Source organism: Plodia interpunctella, chromosome 3 (genome assembly GCF_027563975.2).
Source record: "Plodia interpunctella isolate USDA-ARS_2022_Savannah chromosome 3, ilPloInte3.2, whole genome shotgun sequence".
Taxonomy (NCBI): domain Eukaryota; kingdom Metazoa; phylum Arthropoda; class Insecta; order Lepidoptera; family Pyralidae; genus Plodia; species Plodia interpunctella.
Window position 1 is genome coordinate 10,000,001 of NC_071296.1, and position 15,569 is coordinate 10,015,569.

Here is a 15,569-nt window from a genome sequence, read left to right on the forward strand (position 1 = left end):
GGTTTTAATTCCAGATTTTTTTCATCTCATTATTTATTTAACATAATATCAATGTCACTTATTGCTTAAATACTTGTTATTGATATTTATTAGATACTTGTATTTTTACATTAGTATATGTTTCGGACCGATGCTTGAATACCAATGGTCAATCAATTGTCTTCGATAATACGGTTAAAAGAAGGCGTTTTTGATACATTCTTTTGATCAAAGCTCAGATTATTTTTGAATACTTATTTCATAAAAGGTGAAAGTTTATCTGTGCATGTTTGAAACTATCAGCTATTAAGGCTGGTACATATCAACTGCGTAACGTATGAAATCGTGGCGCACACGGCGGCGGCGTTCCAATTTCATAAAATAATACTGTTCGTATGCATCGACCTTTATAACTTGGAATCATGCTCGCTTGGGCAGATAAACGTGCATAACGTAGCAGTAGATTTAGTTTTAAATAAAGTTTTGATATCAACAAGTGATGTATAAAGTCCTTCATAAATTAAATACAGAAATTTGAATCTGAACGGTTTTTTGTTTTTTTTTTTAATTTCGCGCCTTGAAAAAATAAAAAAAGGTTCGTGCTAATAAGTCCCATTAATATATTTTTATGTATGAACGGTTTGATGTCAACAAGTGATGTATATCATCCTTCCCTTCAAGTTGAATAAACGAATTTTTGAATGGGTACCTTTATGACAGCACTACCCTAGCTGTGATTTTTTTTCAACCTTACCCAATCTGAAAAACCAATCACGTATCGATCACCTGCCCATCCCTAAGGCACTGCCCTCTGTAACTGCGCCCTTGCACTTCGGAAGGGTGAAGCTGAATTATTGTTAAGAGGGGCGCGGGGAGGGGGCGGCTTTTAAACCGGGAAACCCCAGCTATTGTGCATAGCCGATTTCCCGCTTTCCGCCATTTTAATGTCCTTACAATGCTTGTGTGAGTGGTGCGTGGTGCAAATTATGAAATATATTCTTATAGGCTTTAGAATTTATTTAAGAGTTTAAATTCAAACACTAAGCTTTCTCTTTTTTGATACTGAAAAAGCAAAGAGGTGGCCCACCTGATGGGAATGGTCACCGGAGCCTATCCAAGACGCCTGCACTTTACACGCCCTTTTCGAAAAACTCCATGTTATTGTCTCTCTGGTACAGATCAGTGTTCTTGTAAAATCACCACAATAAAGATACATCGAACCTTGGTATATTATAATTTACAAAAGGTGTATTGTATGTAATAAATAATAAATGTGTATAGTATGTAAAGGGGCAAAAATATTTTTTTTGTATGTATGTTTGTAACGTGATAACTTTCGAACCGTTGGTATGATTTTGATGACATTTAAAAGGTATGTAGGATCTGTCAATATAATTTTTAAGTTTGTGGGGCAATAAAATCGTTGAAGTCGTTTTTGAAATATTCACAATTTTGTAAAGAAAGATTGTGTTCGCGAGGTCAAGTTCGCGGCGACAGCTAGTTATAAGTTTATATTAAGCCGGGTCCGCTGCGCCTTGTATTGAACAGAACATTTGTTTAAAAACATAAATTACCGTTGTAATTTATGTTTTATCGTTATAAAATTATGTTTTTCAACAATGTTCTGTTCAAAACATGGCGCAGCGGACCCGCCTTTAGATATTAATATGAATTAGTTTTACAGACAAAAAAAAAATCGCCTAGGCGATCGCTGGCACTTATAAATTGTACCATATCCATAAAATTTTTGAACTCCAGTAGGCGAACCGTAGTGTGTGTCAGTGCATAGCTTTTATTACAGTTCCGAGTATTTTTCCTATTGTTGCAAAGAAGGGGTGCTACAGTGATGTCACACCGAGAGCCATTTGGTTGTAATGCCTGTCATTCTGTGTGAAAACCACGTGAAAACGAATGTTCGACGAATAGCTTTTGAAAGATGAAGCTTATTAAAATCTACTGATATTTGTATTTTATTTAATAAAATTATTTTGCCTTCAAAGATTTATGTAGACGATAAATTAGTCCGGGATGAGTTACAGTAAACAATATGTTGTTGAGAATTAAATAGGAAACCTTAATCCTACTAAAATGTAACTGAGTTAGTAGGAATAAGTTGATTCAAAAATAAAATTTTCGTGTTTGAAGCAAGAATAGAAAAGTAAGTAGGGTTGGTACGTGTACACACGACCTTTGTACCTAAGTCTAGCGACGGTAGAAATTTAATATAAACTCAGGTCATTTTAATCAGTATAAATAAATAAATATATTAGGACAAATCACACAGATTGAGCTAGCCCCAAAGTAAGTTCGAGATTTGTGTTATGGGATACTAACTCAACGATACTATATTTTATAACAAATACATATATAGATAAACATTCAAGATTCGGATCAATGAGAAAAAGATCATTTTCCATCATGACCTGACCGGGGATCGGACCCAGGACCTCTCGGTTCAGTGGCAAGAACTTTACCACTGCGCCACCGAGGTCGTCACAACGAGTATGTGACAATGACCAAAAATTTTATTGAAAATATTCGATTGTTAGTATTAATTTTGTACTGATTGCTTACTAGTGGTCCGTCTCGGCTTCGCTCGCGTAAAACAATAAAAATAAATACACCTAAACATTCCTCTTGAATCACTCTATCTATTAAAAAAACCCGCATCACAATCCGTTGCGTAATTTAAAAGATCTAAGAATACATAGGGACAGACAGACAGGAGGAAGCGACTTTGTTTTATACTAGGTATGTATTTGATGATTAATGTTAATAAATGCATTTGTAAACTTTGTTCTAACTCCAACCAATTCAACTATAAAATCAATCGAACTCGCCAGCGCAACGTGGAATATTAAGGGTGGTCGGCATTAAACGCACAATTAATCTATCCAATCATGCAAACTGCATCGTTTATAGCCTAATTGCTTTCTACGCATCGTCGGTTGCGGCAGTCGTGCGTGCGTTGGTCATGAGGTTGGCTGATCTGATAAGGAATCGTTGATAGAATCTGAAGTATGATAAATATTTGTTTCTTAATCACGTTTTGTGGCGACCACTGTACACCCAAATAACATATACTGGTACTATAAAAGATACAGAGAACGTTTTGGAGCGTGCTAAGTAGTATTCATGATTAGCACTATATTAATGTTGTAGATGTTTAAAGACAGCCGAATAAGCCCTAGTATTGTGATTTATTCTTTAAACATTACATAAAAGCTGTCACGGTGATGAATCAGCTATGTAGTTGTAATGTAAAAGTGATAAGAAATGCTTTTTAGAACTAAAATAGAGCAATTTGCAACGTTTATGCCATAAATATAGAACAAAACCACTTTTTTAAAAACCTTTATAGTACCTACAAGAGTCGCAATAGTTACCATTATAGGGCCGCAATATTACTGTTTGGTGACAAAATGCCCAGGTTATAGAGGCTTTCTGTTGCTTGGGCTTGCTTGGGACGAAGCGACTAAGGTATAAAAATAGACTTAATAGCTTATTAGCATAATGGTTGAGTGCGCAACCACAGTATTCTCAAAGAAGGTTGACGTCAACCAGGCGGGCGGTCGTGAAATCATAGTTAACATTTTAAATAATTATTTTTTCGCGAAGCCAAGGATTTCGATGTATCGCATATAAGAATGAACCTAGAAACATGCGAGACTAAGAGCGGATTGTGATAAAAATATAGTGCATTCATAGGAATTAACCTGAATCATAGTAAGGTTATAAATGCGAAAGTTTGTGAGAATGTATGTGTGTATGTTTATTAATCTTTCACGCAAAATCTACTAGACGGATTACTTTAAAATTTGGTACACGGGTAGAATATAACATGGAATAACACATAGTACACGGGAGCGAAGCCCCGGACCGCATCTAGTTAACTATAAATTGAAGAAAAATATACAAATATTTTCAGATTTCTTACAAACTATTTGAGCAAATAAATAACTAATTTAACCCTAATTCATAATTACAATAAGTCTGATTAACAAAGTATACAACCAACTATGTATATATAAATTTAGGATGCTGATATACATAATACTTAATCTTCATCACACGAGCACACGGTGACAGGGCAAGTATCATGTTATTATATCATTGTATCATATTAAACTATCTCCCGGCTGTCAGTCCGTCATTACGAGGTATAAGGGAGGTCCTCGGGAGGTTGAGGGATCTTAGATTATATAAATATAGTTATATGCAGCATAATTTGTTTTAAAGCTTTGAGGCTGAGACACTAGATACCCATTTCCGATTTTATCATAAAAAGCTGCCTTGCTAATACTTACTTTGTTTGTAATCAGCTATTAATTACTCATCGGTGGTCTAAAAATACTTGTACGATGTTAATTTCCAAGTTCAGAACACTTCAACAAATTAATTTCTATAACTGTCATTATTGGAATGGATTAAATTCGAAATTAGTTTCTATAGATTCGAGTTGTTCCACTGTTATCGGACGGACAGACTGGCTTGTAAGCGATTAGCAACAACTAACAACTTTTGGAAACATTCTGATAAGTGTCCACTATTTGTGTCCGGTTGCAGGCAACATTAAACACCATTTATATTAACAAATAAACTTAATTACAGATGTAGAACATTCCAGAAATTAACATCATCATATCGAGTGTGTTATTGCTAACAATTGTGTCAGATTTTATTCAAGTCTCCTAAAGGCATCTGATATGATTTATACGAATACTTACCGCCATCTAGTGGCAGGTAGTCGCATACACACTAGTGAACTAAACTGTCTTACAGCGTGCAGGTTTCCTCACGATGTGAAAAACTATGACACGATGAAAACTACTATACATGAGTCATTATGAGTATTAATACCAATCGGTATAAGTACTCATATGGCATGAGTAGGATACAAATCTGAGATCTTTCGATCCATAGACGAAATCATTACACCACCACCACTTCAGTAAAACTAGTAATAGTGTTAAAAGCTGGTTTTAACTTTTCCGTCCCATAGACTGTCCAACAGCTGATGAAAATAATATACTAGTGGATTTGATTTTTTTCTATGTTTATTAGCTCATTGCTCTTTCATATTGTCAAACTATTGGTGTTAGTCAAACTGTGCGACAATTTTTGAGAGCAACCTGGTTTATAACTGTTATGTTTTGTTTACGTGAAATTTCTATATTCTAATTAATTTGTGTCTTCGGGAGTGGGGACGGCGATCATTTTTGGATTATAACCCCCATGGATAGACGAATTTCATTTACGAAAGCACCACACCCGCGCCAATATAACTAGACCTCTGTCTCTTACGGCTTTTTGGGGCAGTTTTTATGAAACATGGCACCGGATGGGAGGTCAACGTAGTTTGGTTTTTAGCTAACTGGACCATCTTTGAGGATTATGGACGGAGTGTGCCTGAATGGGATGGTTTGCGTAATTAGTGGCTGCTTTTTCTTGCGATAAGTGGTGCTTTAGTGCAGGGAATACTTATTTTGGACGTTGTTTGGCTATTAAGATTTAATGCGTAAAATTATATCTCTGTGGTAAGTACAGCGCTTGTTTTTATAGCGCTAAAAGCGTTTAGTTTGTTGTGTAAATGTTTTTTAATACTTATACATTTTCATGCGTTTTGTTATATTTTCGTTGAAACCATAAAAAATGAAATAATTATTAGATATTATTAAGTTGTGTATGGAATTTGATTATGGTACTTGGACATACATTCTCTATCTATCATGATGTATAACTAAAATAGCATCAAAAAGTGAATATGCCTTTGAATTTTTAACACATCAAGAAATAATACCAGCATAGCCGAATATTTCACATTTTTTTCGTACTCGAAAAAAACTGCTGACAATATAAAAATGAGATGCGATATTAAAATAGGGTGCGCACACAATAGAAAGCTCAGGTACGGAATACGGGTATCATTCAAAAAGTGACGGGAAATGGAAAAATCAAAATTCGTATTCGTTATTCAAAATCACAGATAGCGAGGAGGGGAGAGTAAATAACAATGACCGGGATGTAACCAAACGCCAGTACAGAAATTTATGGCCATTTTTATTTTTATTTTACTAGCAGGCACGCATTTCAGCCAGTATTTTATTTTTTTAAAAGCGGCTAGGCAGATTTAATTTAAATATGTAAACTCTGATTTATGTAAAACTCATTTATAGGAAACACTAAAGTTAAATATTAGTTTTAGTCGAGATGCGAATCAACCTCTTAGTTGTGTGTAGATAGAAATATAATTTTGTACTTAAATGTCTTACGTGAAGCAGTGACAATTATTTATTTTTAATAAATCTATGTACAAAACATAAATATACATCTACAACTTACAAATATAACGTATAAAATACTTATAATACAAATTACAATTTTCTGGGTTTGTCCACAGATATAAGAACATTTCAATGTAATTGTTGGTTTGTCAAATACTTTGTTTACTTTTTATGATTATGATTTATCGATTATGAGAATTTCGTCTATATCTTTGTCTTTTGGCGAAAAAAGTTATAGTGAAGTGATACAAACCTCCAGAGCCGATGAAAGTGAAGCCTTCTCTTGCTTCAAAGTCTCCACTCGACTCTTGTACTGCAGAAGCGAGCGCACGGTTTCCTCCATCCTGAAACAAAAGACAATGTAATTTTATAAAGAAATAGTTTATAAACTTGTGGTGTATGTACTATACATGTCAAGATCAAACATCACATCAGACATATCTATAAATATAAATAAATAAATATATTAGGACAAATCACACAGATTGAGCTAGCCCCAAAGTAAGTTCGAAACTTGTGTTATGGGACAACTCAACTATACTATACTTTATAACATATACATATATAGATAAACATCCAAGACCCCGGCCAATCAGAAAAAGATCATATTCCATCAAGACCCGACCGGGGATCGAACCCGGTTCAGAGGCAAGCACTTTACCACCGCGCCATCGAGGTCGTCCAATAAATATGTAATTAATAGAACTTCAATCAATGACAATGTTATGGACAAATAAAATAACTTAAATTTACTTTTGAAAATATTTCAAAATTCTATTATATTAGGTACCAGTTGTCTACATTTTTTTCTTTGAATATACTTTAATAACCTGTAGTGAAATTTTGGCCATGTTTAAAGTCGGTTCTTTAAATCCATATCATTATAGTTAAGGTTAAGTTATGGACGCTAACAGAGTTTCGAATTTATAATAATACTAGATGCAGCCCAGGGCTTCGCTCCCGTGGGAATTTTGAGATAAAATATGGCTTATAGCAATCTTGGATAATGTACCTTTCTAATGGTGAGATCAAAATTTTTGAAATCGGTTCGGCAGTTTCGGAGATTACCCGCCTCAAACATACAAACTCACAAAGTCACAAACGCTTACCTACCTCTTTATAAAATTAGTATAGATTACAAATTAAAGTATGATTATTGTTACTGGACGATTTCGAAGCAACGATTACTGACATTTAATGAACATAGAATTTTTTTTTTCCAATTAAAGAAATTGCCAAAGCCACAGAACATGCTTGTCCTTACAGCTCATGTAGTCAATGTAGTTACAAGAACAACCATCTCATTACACCGTAGTACTAAAACTTCCAAGACGTCGATAACACTCAATGGGATCTCGCTTCATCGAGTTTGCAAGTCTGCCAAGTTGCGGAGGCGCGCGTGCCCTGAATAACGACTATGAGGTAAGTGTCAGTTTCACTTACTTCCCGATTTAGTGTCATTACCCCGTAGTTTGGTATAGTACGTTCGCTGAATTTTACGAGAAAATTTTGTGAAGTGTAATTTTCAACATATGGTTTACGGTTCCGTCTAGACTTATCAATCACTGAGTTGATCGAACGTATTAATGTGTAATAAAATATTCCCGTTCATTAAAAAAAAAAACAATCTCATATTGTTTTTTTTTAAAGAACGGGATTTGTGGAAACGGGATGGAAGTGTGTTAAAGGAAGACGGAGTTATGTATTGATCCGACCAATGATCGTTCATGGTGGTGATGTCAGATCAGGATATCAAGACATTAGCTTTTTTCCTATTGAAGTACCTATAACCGTAGTCGAAAATACTCTCTGTATTTTGCTATTAAAAGTGATGAAAATTTTATCAACTACGTACATGTGTACAAATGAAATAAATTCACCATATTTGCATCTAGCTTAAGTAGGTCGTCTATGGCTTGTGATTCCGCCCTAGAATAGGACTAATATATAAGATATATATTATAAGCGTAGATACGCTTGGATATCGTATGAGTCAACTAAGGGACACAAAGCCTTAACTGCTTATCAGCTGTTGAGGCTTTGTGTTATTATGTGTATTGTTGACTATCGTCAACAATAGCATTTCCGAAGAGAAATCCTCTTCGGAAATGCTATTATTTTAAGATTGTGAGAAAAATCAGGCTATGATGTTACAACCACCCGATTGTAACATCATAGCCTAATTTTCCAAATTTAATGGCATTTTTTTACGCTAACCCTGGACTTTGAGGAAAAATAGGATAGCAGACCCTGAGCTCCGACGCTTTGCGGCTGTGGAAGCAACCGGGAAAATGCTGCGATAAGAGAAAGAGTTAACAAAACCACAACTTTACTTTTTACAAATAAACATAAAATATTAGGATATAAAATATGTAAGTCAGCCCTAAAACGTATATTAATATTGGGTCACACAATCATGCCAAGTTACTGGCAACACAAAGTCGGTATCGAGTGAAGAATTGAGAAGAATAACGCGGAAAGAGCATCCCGCTCTTCATTACGCAGATGGATCAGTCGTAATCTCTAGACGAGGATTTGCATGCCGTTGGAGCGAAAGAGATAGACGCAGGGCTGTCTATTGACTATATAACAGTTGAGGCGGTTCGAACGAGCTATACAATTTTTCAAATTTTAACAAAGAAAAGAATTAGTTACTGTCTGCCTTTAAAATAATATATACTGTGATAATTGAACGAGTTAAAATGAATAAATATGAAATACTATAAACATTAAATATATAATATATTAGGACAAATCACACAGATTGAGCTAGCCCCAAAGTAAGTTCGAGACTTGTGTTATGGGATGCTAACTCAACGATACTATATTTTATAACAAATACATATATAGGTAATCATACCCGGGCCAATCAGAAAAAAGATCATTTTCCATCATGACCCGACCGGGGATCGAACCCGGGACCTCTCGGTTCAGAGGCAAGCACTTTCCCACTGCGCCACTGAGGTCGTCGTCACTAAATAGATTAGGTAGGATGGATTTCTGTACGGTATCATCAGCTAGATTTAAGTTAGTATTAAAAAAAGACACACGTGAAAGATTCACAGACAGATTCTTCAGTAAAGCGAGTGGGGACAATTTTGCCTAGCAGTGGGACATGCTAGAGCTATTTAAAAAAACTAAAATTGGTTATTGGTACATTGTCAAATATTTACCCGACAAATTGAGGAGTTTTATTGCATATTTTTATAAGTGTTCTACATAAATCAAATATTATAAAGTGTCAACGAACATCTGCGACAAAATGATTCTTAAACATATTCCACATTCAGAAAATTATGTAAATCATGATCTTATTTAATTATTTATGAAATTGTTCGTTCAATAAATAATTTTTGAATAAATTAGGTAAGAAAGTAATTTGAGTGTTTAGTACGTCAAATAAATGATTTAAGTATAAAGTATCTTTGGCCATCCCTGCATTCCAGTTAGACAGAGACAACAGGAAGTACTCTTCGCCACTTCATTAGCGCAACTTCCGTTGTCTCGTCTGTCAAAACGGGCTCAAATTGATTTTCTTTCTGTTTTTGTTTGTGCCAGTTGCCGCGTTAATTTTATAACTGCATTAATAGTTAGGCACGTGGTAGGTTCCCTAATGGTAGCTAAAGTTTACTAAAGTACTAATATAAAAAAGTTTACTAAAGTAAATTACTCGACGACCTCGGTGGCGCAGTGGTAAAGTTCTTGCCACTGAACCGAGAGGTCCCGGGTTCGATCCCCGGTCGGGTCATGATGGAAAATGATCTTTTTCTGATTAACCCGAGTCTTGGATGTTTATCTATATATGTATTTGTTATAAAATATAGTATCGTTGAGTTAGTATCCCATAACACAAGTCTCGAACTTACTTTGGGGCTAGCTCAATCTGTGTGATTTGTCCTAATATATTTATTTATGTTTATTGAAATTATTGTACTGAGTTACAAACCCTGCGTAGTTCAGACACCAATCTCTCACAATCTTAAAACGGTTTCACAAGTTTTTAAATATTATTTTTTTATTTGGACTTAGATTGTGAAGATTAATAATATTTGAATTTGAGTAAATCGAATAAGTACTAATAGGGAGTATTACTGCACATTCATCCCGCCAGAGTACAGCACTGTATGTTAGGTACAAAAGCTTTGCCGCCTTTTGTTATGCCGATTAAAATGTTTATTTTAGAGTACTTTATTAATCCTTTCGTTACGTAAGCATTCGTTTGTGAAAATATACAACAATGTAGCATATTCGGGTGCCGAAATTTTGGGAAAAATCGCTTTCCATAAAATAAAAAAATATCGAAAACTATGGAATACGCCTGACGCTGTAAAATTTTCGAGCCAGTAAACGGTCGAAAAGAAGCTCAAAATCAAGTTTATATCAGTTTATGACCACAGTTGACCAAAAATTGCGACACACAACCTAAAATAGTGTTATTATTTTTAGGATTATCCACTAAATCCTTCCTTTTTCTTTAAACTCGCACCACGATTGCGTAGAAGGTATTTTTGGTCGTAAATCTGCAACAATATTGAAAATTAGCGCTTTTTGCTTCCATTGGCAATATTTGTGTACCTTAGTTGTACCAGTAGCGCCATCTGCGCTGAGTTTTGCGTAATATGCCTTATTGAAAAAATATAACAATTAAAAAAATATAATCAAGTTCACATATTCAATTTATTGGACACTATTTGTAAAACACATTTACAGTCGTGTAAAAATACAAACAAGGTACACTTGTACCTTTAGTTACCTTTACCTTAAGTACATTTTGTTGTATATCAAATTTTAGCAGTCTAAGATGATTATAAATCATACTAATAATGAAATTATGTTTGTTTCTAAAGTGATTGATCCTTCAAACGTATCTAAAATGTATGTAAAAAAGATTTTCAAATTAGAATAAAAAAGACTACAACGTTACTTTAGTGAACTTATTAAATTTTCCTACGATTCCGCGAACTTCTCGAACTAATCCAACCGGCTAAACAATAGGGCTCCATCTTGAAGGCCTATTCATATTGAAATGGTGAAATAAAGATGTAACAGAATCCAGCGAGTTATTGAAAAACTTCTTTTTGCCCTTCGCGGGATCCTTTGAGATCCTTTGTGTTTTTTCTGTACGAGAAAACTTGAATGGAGTGGTTTTGGAGCGTCCAAGTCGGAATCCATTTCAATAAATTATACTAATCATAGATATATTTGTCTAATATGTTTTATCCGTTTTTAGTTTATGTTATATAAGTAAAATATATAGGTATTGGGCCTTAATTTCTCAATGAAAGTTAGGAGTGTATCATCAAATAACCGGATCTTGATTGATCGAGTAAGCTAACATTTTATTTTAATTTTATTTCAGAATAACAAACAGTTATATACTGAAGTATTAACAATAAATATCTTGTCACATCCAAACTTTCAAATTTATAATTAATGTAGTAAATAGTAAGATAATTTCCTCGAAAATTCCCCGAATCGAAAGTTCAAATTCAATAGACACATGCGTCTAAATAAAAAATTTAGACGACAGCGTATCGACTATATGCTTATGGTGTTAAAAATTAACGTGATAACGTATGTGTTAATAGTTGTTGTATTATTATATAACATTACCCGAACACAAGTGATTTGAGCACTTACCAACAACTTGGGATATGCTCCAATTGCTCTAAACCAATCTGCCACAAGCAGAACTTAACTTGTGGTTATGTTGGTAACCTCTACTAAGTATTAAACATAGCTGTGATTTATTATGCTATATTATTCGCAGTCAATATTTAGTTTTTGTTGCGCTGTCAATGATTTACCCGACAAATTGTGAAGTTTTGTTGCATATTTTTAAGTTTTGTAGCTAATTATAACATAATTTTTAGTTTGTTTAAATTCATATAAATTCTTTACTGCATAATGAAAATAATTTGTATGAGACTAAATGCCACTAGATGGCGGTAGGTAGACGAAAAAAATCATGTCATATGCCTTTTTGCGATTTGAATCCGATATCAGATTTTTTAGATACAGTCATTTGTGCAAATAAGTGCCCTTTCTTACTGTTTGTAAGGATAAGAATAATAATCCATACTAATATTATAAATGCAAATGTCTGTCTGTTCTGATTTAAGGGCTTAGCTCTGAAATCAGACATTACTACAGACCCAAATTTTTATCAAAATCGACCGATTTTGATAAAAAATTGGTTTGTTTTGTACGTAGTTAATGTTTGAATACCTACTGGAGTGCTTAAAGCGAACCAAATTTCACTTATTACCAAAATTACTCATAGCTTCGCTTCCTTGAAATACGAATTCTAATTCTTAATTCACCATCTTCAGCTTTACAGATAATACTGGAACAAAACCTCGGTTGGAAATAATCATTTCACCCTCTTTTAATTATTAATACACCCCCGAGAATAGGGATTATGTTATTAAACCAAACGTAATGAGGTGGCTGCCGCTCTAATATTTATTTTACGCTCAAAATCTGTTTGTTCTTAAGTCATTGTGATTTGGGATTAAGGAATCTATTGTTTTTGCACAGTACAGAATTATAGTAGAGGTATGATTGTGTCGGAAATTTATTCATGGATTTGATATGCTAATTATTTATTTGAATTTATGTATGTGATTATAGTAGTGTCGCTCAGAATGTGGTTATGACAATGGACAATATACGCAAATTGTAAGTTAACATGGCATTTAAGTTACGAAAATATAATAAAATGCAATTATAAAACATAACTTTAATTGTTAAAGAAAGTTAAAATATGCAATGACAGTGATTTTTGTTTCGTTTTAAATTTTTCTTTGACATTGACATCCCACAAACTTTTTTTAAATTAGGAATTGACGTAGAACGTATGCCGTCGGCCGTTACGTTGAACAAGAAATTAATGTACCTAAAATGATATTTATTATATGGCTCATATTGTTATTTTTTTCTACAAGCATTTTTCACGCGAACCTAATCAAAATTTCGGGTCCGACTCCATTAACAGCCAAAAAGTGCAAGGAACCAATCCGACGTTAGGACCATTAATTTTCCCGCGCTCAGCCTTTCTGAGGATTTCCCACGTGTACGGGCGATATCCGAACTGATTCGGGTTACTGCACACTTGGTTTTTACGAGATTTTATTTAGTTTCATCCATACCTGTGGTCTCCCTTCGCACTAGATCATAATGGACTCAAAGAATTAGCAACATCGATAAGGTTTCACTCAGCAGTGAGCAGATTGAAGCAGTTAATTATGATACATTATGTATATACTCATATGTATAGCGTACTATATATACTAATCGTATTGTAGGTAAGATGCTTTTAGTCAATCGATTTGGGAAAGATTTATTGAATAAAGCAAAACAATTGGCGTGCTGTTCTCGATGACATTATTAAATATCCTAATAAATTACATGTACTTAGCTAAGATTTCAACTACAGATTTTTTAAACAGATTTAACCGATGACGGATAAAATAGGAACAGCAGGACAAGTGTAGGGCAACCCTCATGGAAGCCGGGGGTCGATCACCCGGACTTTCGGGGCCTTATTACACTGTAATTTTTTTCTACACAGGAATTTTTTTTTCAGTGTTTTACTGCGAACAGTCACGCAGCATCGACCGGTGGTTTCCATGTGTTTGTTTACATTGTTTTATATGCTTGCTTCTTGTAACACCTGTAGTTTTATTTACGTCATGGATATGGTAATTTTTTAAGTAATTATTTTGTGACACAGATATTTTTGAATAGTTAGGTACATGCTTTTGATAAAATATGTTTTCCCGTTGCAAATTGTACCTAAATTGGAGATATGGAACGCGTTGGCTTCTTATTAAAACAAATGTAATGATTTAAACATTATCAACGAATATTACACAATTTGATGACACATTTTTGGAATCTGCATGAAAACGTTTATTTAATAACATCAAATAAATAACGGTAGTGAGAATATTGTAAAGAAAAACTAAGGGCTCAGTAGAGAAAATCGAGGTATGGTTAATTATTTCACAAAGTCTTTGAAACCAAGTCACCCAAGACCTTTCGATATGGGAACAAGAATGTTATCATTCCGTCAATATAATTTTTATCTGTGCTTATCCCCGGTTCCTTCGTCAGCTGTAACGGCACATCCCAAGGGCCTCTTTGGTACATTATCTTCTCCACTTCGCACGGGTTTCGGCGTCCTTGCTTATCAGACCATTGGTACGGGTATCAACCTTGACGACACCAAGCCTGCCTTCTTGGGTTTGCTCCTTCTGCCAGGACCAGATGGAAGTGGCATAGCCAGACATTTGTCCTCTACATAACCTCACTGATAATGAAAACAAACAAACCTGCAATTCAATTAGCGAATCCCAATCATATACGGATATATATTTCACTGTACATATATGGATGTGTCGCGCTTTCCCCTCGGCCACAAATCACGCACCCTTGACCGGATGAGCCCTCGTAAATCAGCTATTAAAACCTAAAACCTGCATCCGGCGCGGCTTAGCGACAGATTAATATCAATGTGTATTTATCGATTATATAGAGTTCTTTCATCTTTGCCTATGGTCGAGGAGCAATAGAAAGACATATAATGTGCTAGTTAATCCTGTCGCACAACTGTAAAAGTCAATCAAAGGAAAGGATTTTAAGTAGGATAAAGATACTTCGTGATGGGCTACCGATGTATCACAATTTCAGAATGTACGCCGATCCAGCTAAATCATCGGGTTTTGCAACACATGGCTCTGTCTAATCCGTAAAGGATAAAGACGTGATACTGTCTGTATCTTCCATATAATTGACCATTACCTGCAAAACACTTGCAAACCGGTTGACTTCTAGTGTGTCAAAGAAAAAATCGGATGCCTTTAGGCGACTTGCAAAACGTATACGAAAAAAGTATATAAATATGTCAGCTTGATTGAAACTCTCTTTGCACCCCTAGTTTGGTCATCCCTGTATCATACGAAGCCGTGATCTCGCATCGATATTTGTGGATTAAACCAACCCCATATGAATATGAATAATGAATACATCACAGAAATCCGGAAATAATTAATTAAAATTCACCCCAAGCTCAATCGTTTTGCGATCATTTTAAACTGACCAACATTTGAACCAAATTACAATACAATGCATCATTATTTTTGAATTTTCCATTCGCAAAAAATATATTTACATAGCACCTAATAAGTAAATATTAAAATATACTTATATATTATATTTTACTTACTAGGGCTCATACAAATTTTATAATATACTAGATGTTGCCCGGGGCTTCTCCCGTGGGAATTTTGAGATAAAATATAG

The 15,569-nt window shown here is 34.5% G+C and overlaps 1 protein-coding gene across 9 annotated transcripts in view; it reads right to left on the reverse strand.

Annotated features, from left to right (window-relative positions):
* Positions 1 to 15,569, reverse strand: part of LOC128682914 (uncharacterized protein) — a 343,500-nt gene that overhangs the window by 16,518 nt on the left and 311,413 nt on the right. For all 9 annotated transcript variants that reach the window (XM_053767952.1, XM_053767979.1, XM_053767960.1 and 6 more), the window contains one exon: positions 6,517 to 6,607. In XM_053767952.1, the coding sequence (XP_053623927.1) occupies positions 6,517 to 6,607 (91 nt within the window). The remainder of the gene's footprint in view (positions 1 to 6,516; positions 6,608 to 15,569) is intronic.